This window comes from Schistocerca serialis, chromosome 2 (assembly GCF_023864345.2).
Source record: "Schistocerca serialis cubense isolate TAMUIC-IGC-003099 chromosome 2, iqSchSeri2.2, whole genome shotgun sequence".
Taxonomy (NCBI): Eukaryota; Metazoa; Arthropoda; class Insecta; order Orthoptera; family Acrididae; genus Schistocerca; species Schistocerca serialis.
In genome coordinates, this window is record NC_064639.1 from 131723357 (window position 1) to 131736172 (window position 12816).

The 12816-nt window shown below is 47.4% G+C and overlaps 1 protein-coding gene across 2 annotated transcripts in view; it reads left to right on the forward strand.

Annotated features, from left to right (window-relative positions):
• The window catches only part of LOC126455462 (uncharacterized), a 252901-nt gene that overhangs the window by 190760 nt on the left and 49325 nt on the right, over window positions 1-12816 (forward strand). For both annotated transcript variants that reach the window (XM_050091213.1, XM_050091211.1), the window contains exon 6: window positions 7925-8028. In XM_050091213.1, coding sequence (XP_049947170.1) covers window positions 7925-8028 — 104 coding nt within the window. The remainder of the gene's footprint in view (window positions 1-7924; window positions 8029-12816) is intronic.

Here is a 12816-nt window from a genome sequence, read left to right on the forward strand (position 1 = left end):
TGACACGCCTCGCTCAGGGCGCCCAAGGGCTACTACTGCAGTGGATGACCGCTACCTACGGATTATGGCTCGGAGAAACCCTGACAGCAACATCACCATGTTGAATAACGCTTTTCGTGCAGCCATAGGATGTCGTGTTACGACTCAATGGGCTGCATGATGCGCAACTTCACTCCCGATGTTCATGGCGAGGTCCATCTTCGCAACCACGATACCATGCAGAGCGGTACAGATGAGCTCAGCAACATGCTGAATGGACCGCTCAGGAATGGCATCACGTTCTCTTCACCGATGAGAGTCGCATATGCCTACAACCAGACAATCGTCGGAGACGTGTTTGGAGGCAACCCAGTCAGGCTGAACGCCTTAGACGCACTGTCCACCGTGAGCAGCAAGGTGGATGTTCCCTGCTGTTTTGGGGTGGCATTATGTGGGGCCGACGTCCGCCGCTGTGGTCGTGGAAGGCGCCGTAACGGTTGTACGATACATGAATGCCATCCTCCTACCGTTAGTGCAACCATGTCGGCAGCATATTGGCGAGGCATTCGTCTTCATGGACGACAATTCGCGCCCCCATCGTGTACATCTTCTGAATGACTTCCTTCAGGATAACGACATCGCTCGACTAGAGTGGCGAGCATGTTCTCCAGACATAAACCCTATCGAACATGCCTGGGATAGATTGAAAAGGGCTGTTTATGGACGGCTCGTCGATGTGTCCGAGCGGTTCTAGGCGCTTCAGTCTGGAACTGCGCGACCGCTACGGTCGCAGGCTCGGACCCTGCCTCGGGCACGGATGTGTGTGATGTCCTTAGTTTAGTTTGGTTTAAGTAGCTCTAAGTTGCAGGGGACTGATGACCTGAGATGTTAAGTCCCATAGTGCTCAGAGCCATTTGAACCATTTGTTTACGGACAACGTAACCCAACAACCACTCTGAGGGATCCACGCCGAATCTCCACTGAGGAGAGGGACGATCTTAACCAACAGTGCCGTGATGAACTTGCGAATAGTATGCCACGACGAATACAGGCATGCATCAGCGCAAGTGGACATGTTACTGGGTATTAGAGGTACTGGTGTGTACAGCAATCTGGACCACCACCTCTGAAGGTCTCGCTGTATGATAGTACAACATGCAATGTGTGGTTTTCATGAGCAATAAAAAGGGCGGAAATGATAGTTATGTCGATCTCTATTCCATTTTTCTATACAGGTTCCGGAACTCTCGGAACCGAGGTGATGCAAAACTTTTTTTTGATGTGTGCATCTTGAAGAACATTTACACTTAAACGAACATGCCAGGCTAGCAATAAACAAAGGGACGAAACTCATGCATGAACCTGCACGTCTGAACACTATAAGATATAGACTACCCGTACAGACAATGAGGACATATTACACAGCACTCTTTGACTCAATAACCTGTTTTGCGGCTATTGCTTGGGTACATAGATTCTGCTTAGGTACGCATAAAACCAATATGAGGTGCGGCCAGAGGCGTGTTTTACTCAGAATCTCGGGGGCTTTCGGCACAACCTCGATTGAGGCACTGTGTGTGCTACTGGGAGTTTTCCCTGTAGATATTACAATTCGCCACAGAGCACCAGTCTACTGCCTAAAGAGGGGCAGACGCGACAAAATAAAAGAAATAACTGGACAAGACATAACCGACAACCGAAAATTAAAGAAGTGGAGGACTGATACATGGCAGACAGGATGGGACACAACTGATAAGGAAAAGGAGTCTACTCTTTCTTTCCCAGTATACGATAGCGAATGAATTTAAAGTACATACACTCCTGGAAATTGAAATAAGAACACCGTGAATTCATTGTCCCAGGAAGGGGAAACTTTATTGACACATTCCTGGGGTCAGATACATCACATGATCACACTGACAGAACCACAGGCACATAGACACAGGCAACAGAGCATGCACAATGTCGGCACTAGTACAGTGTATATCCACCTTTCGCAGCAATGCAGGCTGCTATTCTCCCATGGAGACGATCGTAGAGATGCTGGATGTAGTCCTGTGGAACGGCTTGCCATGCCATTTCCACCTGGCGCCTCAGTTGGACCAGCGTTCGTGCTGGACGTGCAGACTACGTGAGACGACGCTTCATCCAGTCCCAAACATGCTCAATGGGGGACAGATCCGGAGATCTTGCTGGCCAGGGTAGTTGACTTACACCTTCTAGAGCACGTTGGGTGGCACGGGATACATGCGGACGTGCATTGTCCTGTTGGAACAGCAAGTTCCCTTGCCGGTCTAGGAATGGTAGAACGATGGGTTCGATGACGGTTTGGATGTACCGTGCACTATTCAGTGTCCCCTCGACGATCACCAGTGGTGTACGGCCAGTGTAGGAGATCGCTCCCCACACCATGATGCCGGGTGTTGGCCCTGTGTGCCTCGGTCGTATGCAGTCCTGATTATGGCGCTCACCTGCACGGCGCCAAACACGCAGACGACCATCATTGGCACCAAGGCAGAAGCGACTCTCATCGCTGAAGACGACACGTCTCCATTCGTCCCTCCATTCACGCCTGTCGCGACACCACTGGAGGCGGGCTGCACGATGTTGGGGCGTGAGCGGAAGACGGCCTAACGGTGTGCGGGACCATAGCCCAGCTTCATGGAGACGGTTGCGAATGGTCCTCGCCGATACCCCAGGAGCAACAGTGTCCCTAATTTGCTGGGAAGTGGCGGTGCGGTCCCCTACGGCACTGCGTAGGATCCTACGGTCTTGGTGTGCATCCGTGCGTCGCTGCGGTCCGGTCCCAGGTCGACGGGCACGTGCACCTTCCGCCGACCACTGGCGACAACATCGATGTACTGTGGAGACCTCATGCCCCACGTGTTGAGCAATTCGGCGGTACGTCCACCCGGCCTCCCGCATGCCCACTATACGCCCTCGCTCAAAGTCCGTCAACTGCACATACGGTTCACGTCCACGCTGTCGCGGCATGCTACCAGTCTTAAAGACTGCGATGGAGCTCCGTATGCCACGGCAAACTGGCTGACACTGACGGCGGCGGTGCACAAATGCTGCGCAGCTAGCGCCATTCGACGGCCAACACCGCGGTTCCTGGTGTGTCCGCTGTGCCGTGCGTGTGATCATTGCTTGTACAGCCCTCTCGCAGTGTCCGGAGCAAGTATGGTGGGTCTGACACACCGGTGTCAATGTGTTCTTTTTTCCATTTCCAGGAGTGTATATCCAACATGCGACATGGTGCACTTTCTCACGGGCCGTGGACCGTATCCTGTGCACCTCCACAGGTTTGTGCCTGTGGTGAGAACGGCACACCTGAACACAAAGTTCTCATCTGCGATGACCTAGGACATATAAGACCGATTTTAGGGAACCAGGACATAGGACAGTTAATCGGAGACAAGAGGAGTGGAACTTTATAAACAACATCGCAAACTAAGTATCATGAGCACCATATGCGGCATACAAACAGGAGAGACCATACGCTAGATTAAGACAGGCTCCACATCTGACAGATCAGCAGTACATAGTAAACGACACAGATACAAACACTGACTCGGATGCTTTAACACACACAGGAAGTGAAGACGAGATAACATGCAAACATATCAAAAGCAAATATACGTTCTTAAACACTGAATCGAATCAGCTATGTAGTTGGTTGTTATACCTTTCCATGATATGTAAAACTACCTAAAGGTCTGACATGTCTTCTTCTTTCGCCGCAACAGGTATGACTGCCCCCAAGTTTTACCGAGTCCTCGCACCTGATGCAGCCGACTATGACATTTTACACCGAAGAGCCAAAGAAAGTGGTACACCTGCCCAGTACAGTGTAGGCTCCACGCGAGCACGCAGAAGTGCCGCAACACTACGTGGCATGGACTCGACTGATGTCTCAAGTAGTGCTGGAGGCAATTGACACTGTGAATCCTGTAGGGCTGCCCATAAATACGTAAGAGTACGAGGGGTGGAGATCTCTTCTGAACAGCACGTTGCAAGGCATCCCGGATATGCTCAATGTTGTTCATGTTTGGGGAGTTTGGTGGCCAGCGGAAGTGTTTAAACTCAGAAGAGTCGTCCTGGAGGACGTCTGGCGTGCCACATAGTCCTGCTGGAATTGCCCAAGTCCGTCGGAATGCACAATGCAGGTGATCAGACAGGATGCTTACGCGCGTGTCACTTGTCAGAGTTGTATCTAGACGTATCACGGGTCCCATATCACTACAACTGCACTCGCCTCACGCCATTACAGGACCTTCACCAGCGTGAACAGTCCCCTGCTGACGTGCATGGCCCATGGATTCATGACGTTGTCACTATACCAGTACAAGTCCATTTGCTCGATTCAATCTGAAACGAGACTCGTTCGAGCAAGAAGATGTTTCCAGTCATCAACAGTCCAATGTCGGTGTTGAAGGGCCCAAGCGAGGCGTAAAGCTTTGTGTCGTGCAGTCACCAAGGGTACACGAGTGGGCCTTCTGCTCCGAAAGCCCACATCGATGATGTTCCGTTGAATGGTTCGCACGCTGACACTTGTTGTTGGCTGAACATTGAAATCTACTGAAATTTGCGGAAGGGTTGCACGGCTCTTTTCAGTCTGATCACCTGCATTGTGCACTCCGACGGGCTTGGGTAATTACAGCAGGACAATGTGACACGCCACACGTCCAGAATTGCTATGGAATGGCTCCAGGACGGCTCTTCTGAGTTTAAACACTTCCGCTGGCCACCAAACTTCCCAGACATGAAAATTACTGAGCATATCTTGGATGCCTTGCAACTTGCTGTTCAGAAGAGAGTCCACGCCTCGTACTCTTACTGATTTATGGACAGCCCTGCAGGATTCATGGTGTTAATTCCCTCCAGCACTATTTCAGACATTAGTCGAGTGCAGGATTATTTTCCGTCCGTAGCGATGTCGGAGATTTGATGTTTTACCGGATTCCTGGTGTTCACGGTACACTAGTGAAATGGTCGTACGGGAAAATCCCCACTTCATCGCTACCTCGGAGATGCTGTATCCCATCGCTCGTGCGCCGACTATAACACGACGTTCAAACTCACTTAAATCTTGATAACCTGCCATTGTAGCAGCAGTGACCGATCTAACAACTGCGCCAGACACTTGTTGTCTTATATAGGCGTTGCCGACAGCAGCGCCGTATCCTGCCTGTTTACATATCTCTGTGTTTGAATACGAATGCCTATACCAGTTTCTTTGGCGCTTCAGTGTAAACCAAGTCCCAATCTCCATTCTTATCTTAAGTCCTTAAACACATTGCAATCTAATTAATCAATACATTATTAATTATTACCACAGTCAAGACAGTATGTAACAGATGTAACCATACATACAGAAGGGCCGCACGGGATTAGCTGAGCGGTCTGAGGCGCTGCAGTCACGGACTGTGCCGCTGATCCCGGTGGGGGTTCGAGTCCTCCCTTGGGCTTGGGTGTGTGTGTTTGTCCTTAGCATAATTTAGGTTAAGTAGTTTGTAAGCTTAGGGACTGATGACCTTAGCAGTTAAGTCCGACAAGATTTCACACACATTTGAAAACTTTTGACCATACGGAAGGTATAATGGGAAGAACTACCCCACCATATCTAAGTCAAATTGCCAACTCTTGTTTCTTCCATTAAATACACTTTTCATTTTTAATCAAAATACATCATCGATCTATTATGTACCTTATTTATTATCACTATATAACTTACCAACTTGTTTAAACAAAAGTTTAATATACATTTGTAATTTTTTATATCTTCTTTATTTGTTGTTCTTTTATTTTATTCTTTTGTAAAATTCTTAAAAAAATGTACTAGTAATATAACTGAGTTTGTAGGGTATGACATGTAAAATCACACAATGTACGACCTGCTATATAACAACAAGAAGCAGGGATTTTCTTGAGAAATAAATAAACAAATAAAATTCTACCGCGAAACTTTAAGCATTCCCTGGAAACACTTGTCCACGAATTCGGCGGGAAAGAGCGTTCCACGTACACGCTCGAAGTCACGTAGGCAGAGACAGAGAGGGCTGGGGTCCTCATCCAGCCTTCGTTTTAGAAGCTCGGCAACAGCAGAAAATCAGCCTTGGCCCATAACCAAACTAACAGAATGGATTTCATGCGATACAGGGAGTGTTCATGAAATAGAGGCTGCTGATCATAACGGGGAAGTTAGGATTAAACAAAACACTTACCCAACACATCGCTTCCCACAGGCATTGGTCCGAGTAGGAAATGATAAAGATGGCATATGAAATGATAAAATACCATATCTAGTGGATAGGATGTATATGCTAATGAAATATGTACTTAAACACCAGTAGACATCCATCGGTGAATAAAGAATGTGTATGGGGCACCACGTCTGTCGAAAACCAGCGGCTACAGGGGGTGCCGATGCTTCGTGATAACGCGCGTCCCCATAGCGCAAAGGTTGTAACATAAAAGTTACGCCTACGCTAGTAGGATACACTCGAACTATATTCCTGATCTCTCCCTGAACTATCCCCATGCAAATATCACGTCTCCAGTCCCTTAAAAAAGGACTTGTGGGTGTGGGTGTGTGGTTTGAGGTTTTCGGGCGCTAAACAGCGTGGTCATCAGCGCCCAAACGCATAGAAACAGGAACACATGCAGTGAAGGGACGAAGACGGACAGCGAACAAGGAGAACGGCTAAAAGACACAGACCTGACGCAGTTACAAATCCTCACATACAGAGGCAAAACAAGAGGAGAAGAAACGCACTAAAAAAGGAAAGGAAACACAAGGAAAAGAGAACAGAAATCGAAGTGAAACAAGTAGATTATCGTGACTGGCGGACCTCTTACCTAAACCCTGGGTGAACCAGTCACCCAGCAGCACATTAAAATCCTCTCCCTAAAATCCGAGGCAACAAATTGGACAGGACACAAAACCGTAAGACCTCAACCACAGTCGTTGCGTCGTCTTGCAAAATAGAGGGCAAATCCGGTGGCAAGGAAACCACCGCCCTCTGGTCAGAGAATAAAGGACAGTCAAGTAAAATGTGGCGGACAGTAATCTGGACGCCACAAGCACTGCAGATTGGGGGGTCCTCCCGCCGGAGTAAAAAACCGTGCGTTAAGGGATTGTGCCCGATGCGGAGGCGAGTGAGGAGAACCTCATCCCGCCGGCATGACTGGTAGGACGTACGCCATTGCCGCGTGGTGGCCTTGACCAGACGCAGCTTATTTTCACCGACTGCCAGCTACTCCTCTTCCCATTGACGCATAACACAAAAACGCAGAAGGGAGGTAACAGCATGGAGGGGGACGGCACATTCAACAACTTGAGGGAGGGAACATGCATCTTTGGCAGCCACATCCGCCAGTTCGTTTCCCCTAACAGCCACGTGCCCCGGCACCCAGCAGAAAGAAACCTCCTTCCCCTGCCGTTGCAGGTGGAGTAGGGCATCGTGGATGTTCTGGACGACCGTATCCGCTGGGTACAAGTGTTTCATGGTCAGAAGCGCACTCAGGGAGTCAGAACAGATGAGAAACTTAAGACTGGGAACACATCTCATCTGCTCCAATGCCCGCAAGATGGACTTAAATGGTTGACCATTCTTGTCGGACGAGTCTTCTTCACACAGCATGACACGTTGTTTTACCAAACAGGTATATTCAGACTGGTGCATCGGTGGGATGATTCCTCAATGCCCACGGCGATTTTGCCTGATGGCATAGCGATTCTGGACTGTACGGCCTCCGAGCGTAAACTTTTTGATGGCCGTTCATAAATGAATTACAGAATTAAAGGTAGTCACTAGCGACACGAAAACAAAGTAGCATTTCATAGGCGTACTGGTATTTTAAAAAGATTTCCCTTCAAGCATATGAAAACAAGAATTTACCAAATCCATATGTACTCATTTATCAATGTCATACGTTACAGGGTACCATCTAAGTGGTCACGTTATGGCAGCATCGAGGGCGAAGAATATCCGCAGGCAGTAGGCAATGAAAATGAAGAAATGGAAGAGGATGATTCCAACAACGGTTAGTATTACATCACAATTATTATATTTGCTTCTGTTGCTGAATCTCACACTCACCAAATGTGCCCCACTATTGGTTGCTGATACTGTTATAAAGGCAATGAAACATAGCTATGTGCTTCATATAGACATTTACTCCAAGTCGAGTCTTTTAGTTGTCTTACTTTGCAACATTTGTCCGTTACACAATGCTTTCAACTGCCACGCTAACTGTATGTATTGTGCTCCGGGCCCACATTACAGTCAATGTGAAACTTAAGTTTGTGTTTATTGATCTTGTTGCAACGTACACTGCCGGAAAAAAAACTCGTACACCTGGAAAGACGACGTCGATTTTGATCCGATGACGGCGTATGCCACCTGGGGGGATAGTAGATGTACTTACACTACTGGCCATTAAAATTGCTACACCAAGAAGAAATGCAGATGATAAACGGGTATTCATTGGACAAATATATTATACTGCAACTGACATGTGATTACATTTTCATGCAATTTGGGTGCATAGATCCTGAGAAATCAGTACCCAGAAAAACCACGTCTGGCCGTAATAACGGCCTTGATACGCCTGGGCATTGACTCAAACAGAGCTTGAATACCGTGTACAGGTATAGCTAGCTGCCCATACAGCTTCAACACGATACCACAGTTCATCAAGAGTAGTGACCGGTGTATTGTGACGAACCAGTTGCTCGGCCACCATGGACCAGACGTTTTCAATTGGTGAGAGATCTGGAGAATGTGCTGGCCAGGGCAGCAGTCGAACATTTTCTGTATCCAGAAAGGCCCGTACAGGACCTGCAACAAGCGGTCGTGCATTATCCTGCTGAAATGTAGGGTTTCGCAGGGATCGAATGAAGGGTAGAACCACGGGTCGTAACACATTTGAAATGTAACGTCCACTGTTCAAAGTGCCGTCAATGCGAACAAGAGGTGACCTAGACATGTAACCAATGGCACCCCATACCATCACGCCGGGTGATACGAGAGTTTGGTCCGCAGCTCGTGGTCGTGCGGTAGCGTTCTCGCTTCCCACGCCCGGGTTCCCGAGTTCGATTCCCGGCGGAGTCAGGGATTTTCTCTGCCTCTTCATGACTGGGTGTTGTGTGATGTCCTTAGGATAGTTAGGTTTAAGTAGTTCTAAGTTCTAGGGGACTGATGACCATAGGTGTTAAGTCCCATAGTGCTCAGAGCCATTTGAACCATTTGAACGAGAGTATGGCGATGACGAATACAGGCTTCCAATGTTCTTTCACCGCGATGTCGCCAAACACGGATGAGACCATCATGATGCTGTAAACAGAACCTGGATTCATCCGAAAAAATGACGCTTTGCTATTCGTGCACCCAGGTTCGTCGTTGAGTACACCATCGCAGGCGCTCCTGTCTGTGATGCAGCGTCAAGGGTAACCTCAGCCATGCTCTCCGAGCTGATAGTCCATGCTGCTGCAAACGTCGTGCTGCGAACTGTTCGTGCAGATGGTTGTTGTCTTGCAAACGTCCCCATCTGTTGACTCAGGGATCGAGACGAGGCTGCACAATCCGTTACAGTCATGCGGATAAGATGCCTGCCATCTCGACTGCTAGTGATACGAGGCCGTTGAGATCGAGCACGGCAATCCGTATTACCCTCCTGAACCCACCGATTCCATATTCTGCTAACATTCATTGGATCTCGACCAACGCGAGTAGCAATGTTGCGATACGATAAACAGCAATCGCGATAGGCTACAATCCGACCTTTATCAAAGTCGGAAACGCGATGGTACACATTTCTCCTCCTTACACGAGGCATCACAACTACGTTTCACAAGGCAACGCCGGTCAACTGCTGTTTGTGTATGAGAAATCGGTTGGAAACTTTCCTCGTGTCAGCACGTTGTAGGTGTCGCCACCGGCGCCAACCTTGTGTGAATGCTCTGAAAAGCTAATCATTTGCATATCACAGCATCTTCTTCCTGTTGGTTAAATTTCGCGTCTGTAGCACGTCATCTTCGTAGTGTAGCAATTTTAATGGCCAGTAGTGTATAATCGTTTAACGTAGCCCGCGAACATATAGCGTTGTGGCATAGCTACCATAACGCCACCGGTGTCTACACTGTAATACGGAATGCACGCAGCCTCAAGGCTCAGTGTAGCGCAAACGCGTGAAATAAACAAGCAACTATGCCACGGACTCGCACCTGTGCATACTACAGCCAACTGAGCGAGTTTGAAAGGGGTCAAATTGCCTTCTTGTGAGTGGCGGGATGGTCGTTTCGGAGAATTGCGGTCATGTAAACATCCTCACACGCGCAGACGAGTTTCTGGACGTTGTAATGGTACTTGAATTACGTAACCATTACATCAGGTCACCTGAACCTCTCGATACCAGCAATATTCTACTGTATTTCTGTAAAGTAGTTAACATATTTCTGATACAACATTCAGATTTTATTTCATTAATGTAGAGGTACTTTGATACATCGATACGTTGATATTGCAATGATATTATTCTTATGTGTATTCTTTCTTTTGTCACTATGATCTTTGACGTACTTGTAGCTCTTGATCTTTGGGCGCTTAAGCGATTAGTTTGTTAGAGAGTCGGACCTTGAGAAAGTCAAGTCTTGGATGTCATGCTGGAAAGACGCGTATTGTAGTCAGCTTATAAAATGTGAATCTTAACAGTGAGGAAGATGTCTTCAAGTATGTTTTGTGTGTTACGTGATACTGCAACAAAAGCAATAAAAAGGAAGTGCAACTTAAATTCGGAGTGCTGGTTATTTTTTACATCACCATTGTGCTAACTTTCAAATGTTTAATCTTCAAGAATGGTTTGTGAAACACATCTATAAAACTTTTGAATATCGCAGAATAAAACCTAGATCTCTTTGCATCCGAGCTTGGAATCATCACCACCTAGATTTTCGACGATTGAGCCATGATTTTACAACGAGACCAGCGTGGGATACTCGAAAAGATGAGTGCCTAGTTTATTTATTATTACATGAAACGACTTTATTAACTGTGCTCTAATGACACCTGCCACATAATAACTTTGTTGTTGCCCGAAAATGCAGTATTTAGCAGCGTGAGCAACACCACAATCATTATTAAATTTTGACCATTGTTGTGGTAGGGTTGTTAGAACGTGCACGCGGCACAGACGCCCACCAGCATCGTCGTATTGTAAAGGCAGCAGTGGCAGATCGTACAACTACCACAGCACAGATAAGAGAGCTTGAGAGCCCAGACGAGTCAACACGATCTGTGTCAAACCGGTATTTAGCAGTGTGACTATGGACAAGCACTCCTCTAGCCCTTCTTCCACTCACGACACAGCATAGACGTGCACGGGTCGACTTGGTGCCATCAGAGGATCACCTGGAAGATGGAATGTTGCGCCGTGGTCTTCGATGACGAAAGCTGATTCTGCCGACACGCAAGTAATGATCGTTTCCGCTTACAACGTAGACTTGGTGAGTGCTGTCTCGTGGAGCGCGTGCGTCCAAGGCACGCTGGCCTCAAGGTCCAGGATGCGATAAACTACAACTCTCATTCGCCTTTGGTGTTTCTGGAGGGAACACTAACCATGCATGCAGAATGTTGTTCGATCCGCTCTTTTGCCGTTCTTGCTACAGGATGGTGATGTGTCGGTCCAATAGGACAGTGATCGCCCGCACACTGCCCTGAAACTGAAAGTGTGCTGCAGGACTTGCAGCAACTTCCCTGACCAGCTAGATCTCCGGACGTGCCTCTGATTGGGCACGTGTGGTATACGATGGGATGAGAAGAGACTCGTGCGACTTGTCAACCAGCAACTCTTACAGAAATACGTGAACCCGTCGAGCAGGCGTGGCATAACGTATGGTGGGACAGTCTTCGCCGTCTGTACGATCAACTGGATGCTAGAGTCAGCTCCTGAATTGCTGGCCGTGGAGCCTATCTCACGTACTAAGATGGGTGTTTCAGCACGGGTCGATACCTGGTTCCTCAGAACCGCTTGTGCTATTGATTACTAAATGTAATCATTTCATAACTCCATATGCACTGTTGCAACAAGAAATATTGAGTGAGCTAGAAACCTCTAAAACGTTGTACTAATTTTTTTCCTATAGTATATATCGTATGTCAAAGGAAATTTCTGTCTCTTGGTGTATGGAAACTTTGTCTCACTGTTTCCAAGCACACTGATGTGTGATATGGCAGTTTAAACTCAAGGACGTAATTTATGATCGATATATGTCACGGTAACAGAGTAACCACAGAGACAAACGCAGGTAAACTGATAGCGGAAGAACGCAGCATGCTGTTTGTAGTATCTCGGTTTTTGAAAGAAATGTAGTGGATGCAAGTGTTCAAGATCTGTAAGAATTCACGCGCATCCACTGATAAAGTGTCATGACTACAGATGTCACCTGAAAGGTACTGTGTTGCTTCCCATACGTATGGGTATGATATTTATATCTTCAGAAAAAAATGTAAATGCTACAGGGAGAGATGGCCAATAGACAGTATGTACGAGAACGAAGAGGTAACGATAAGACTGGAAGACAGAAAGAGAAGTGTTTGGATTAAAAAGTGTGCAAGGCAAGAACGCAGTCTTTCTCATCCACTGTTGAACCTGAATATCGAAGAAGCATTGGTGGAAATAAAGAAACGTTCAGCGGTGGATTAAAATTTAAGACGAAAATGCATCAACGATAAGATTCGCTGATGACATTGCTGTGCTCTATAATAGCGGCGAAGAATTACAGAACCTGTTGAATGGAATAAACGATATAGCGACGGGTGGACGACGGTTCAA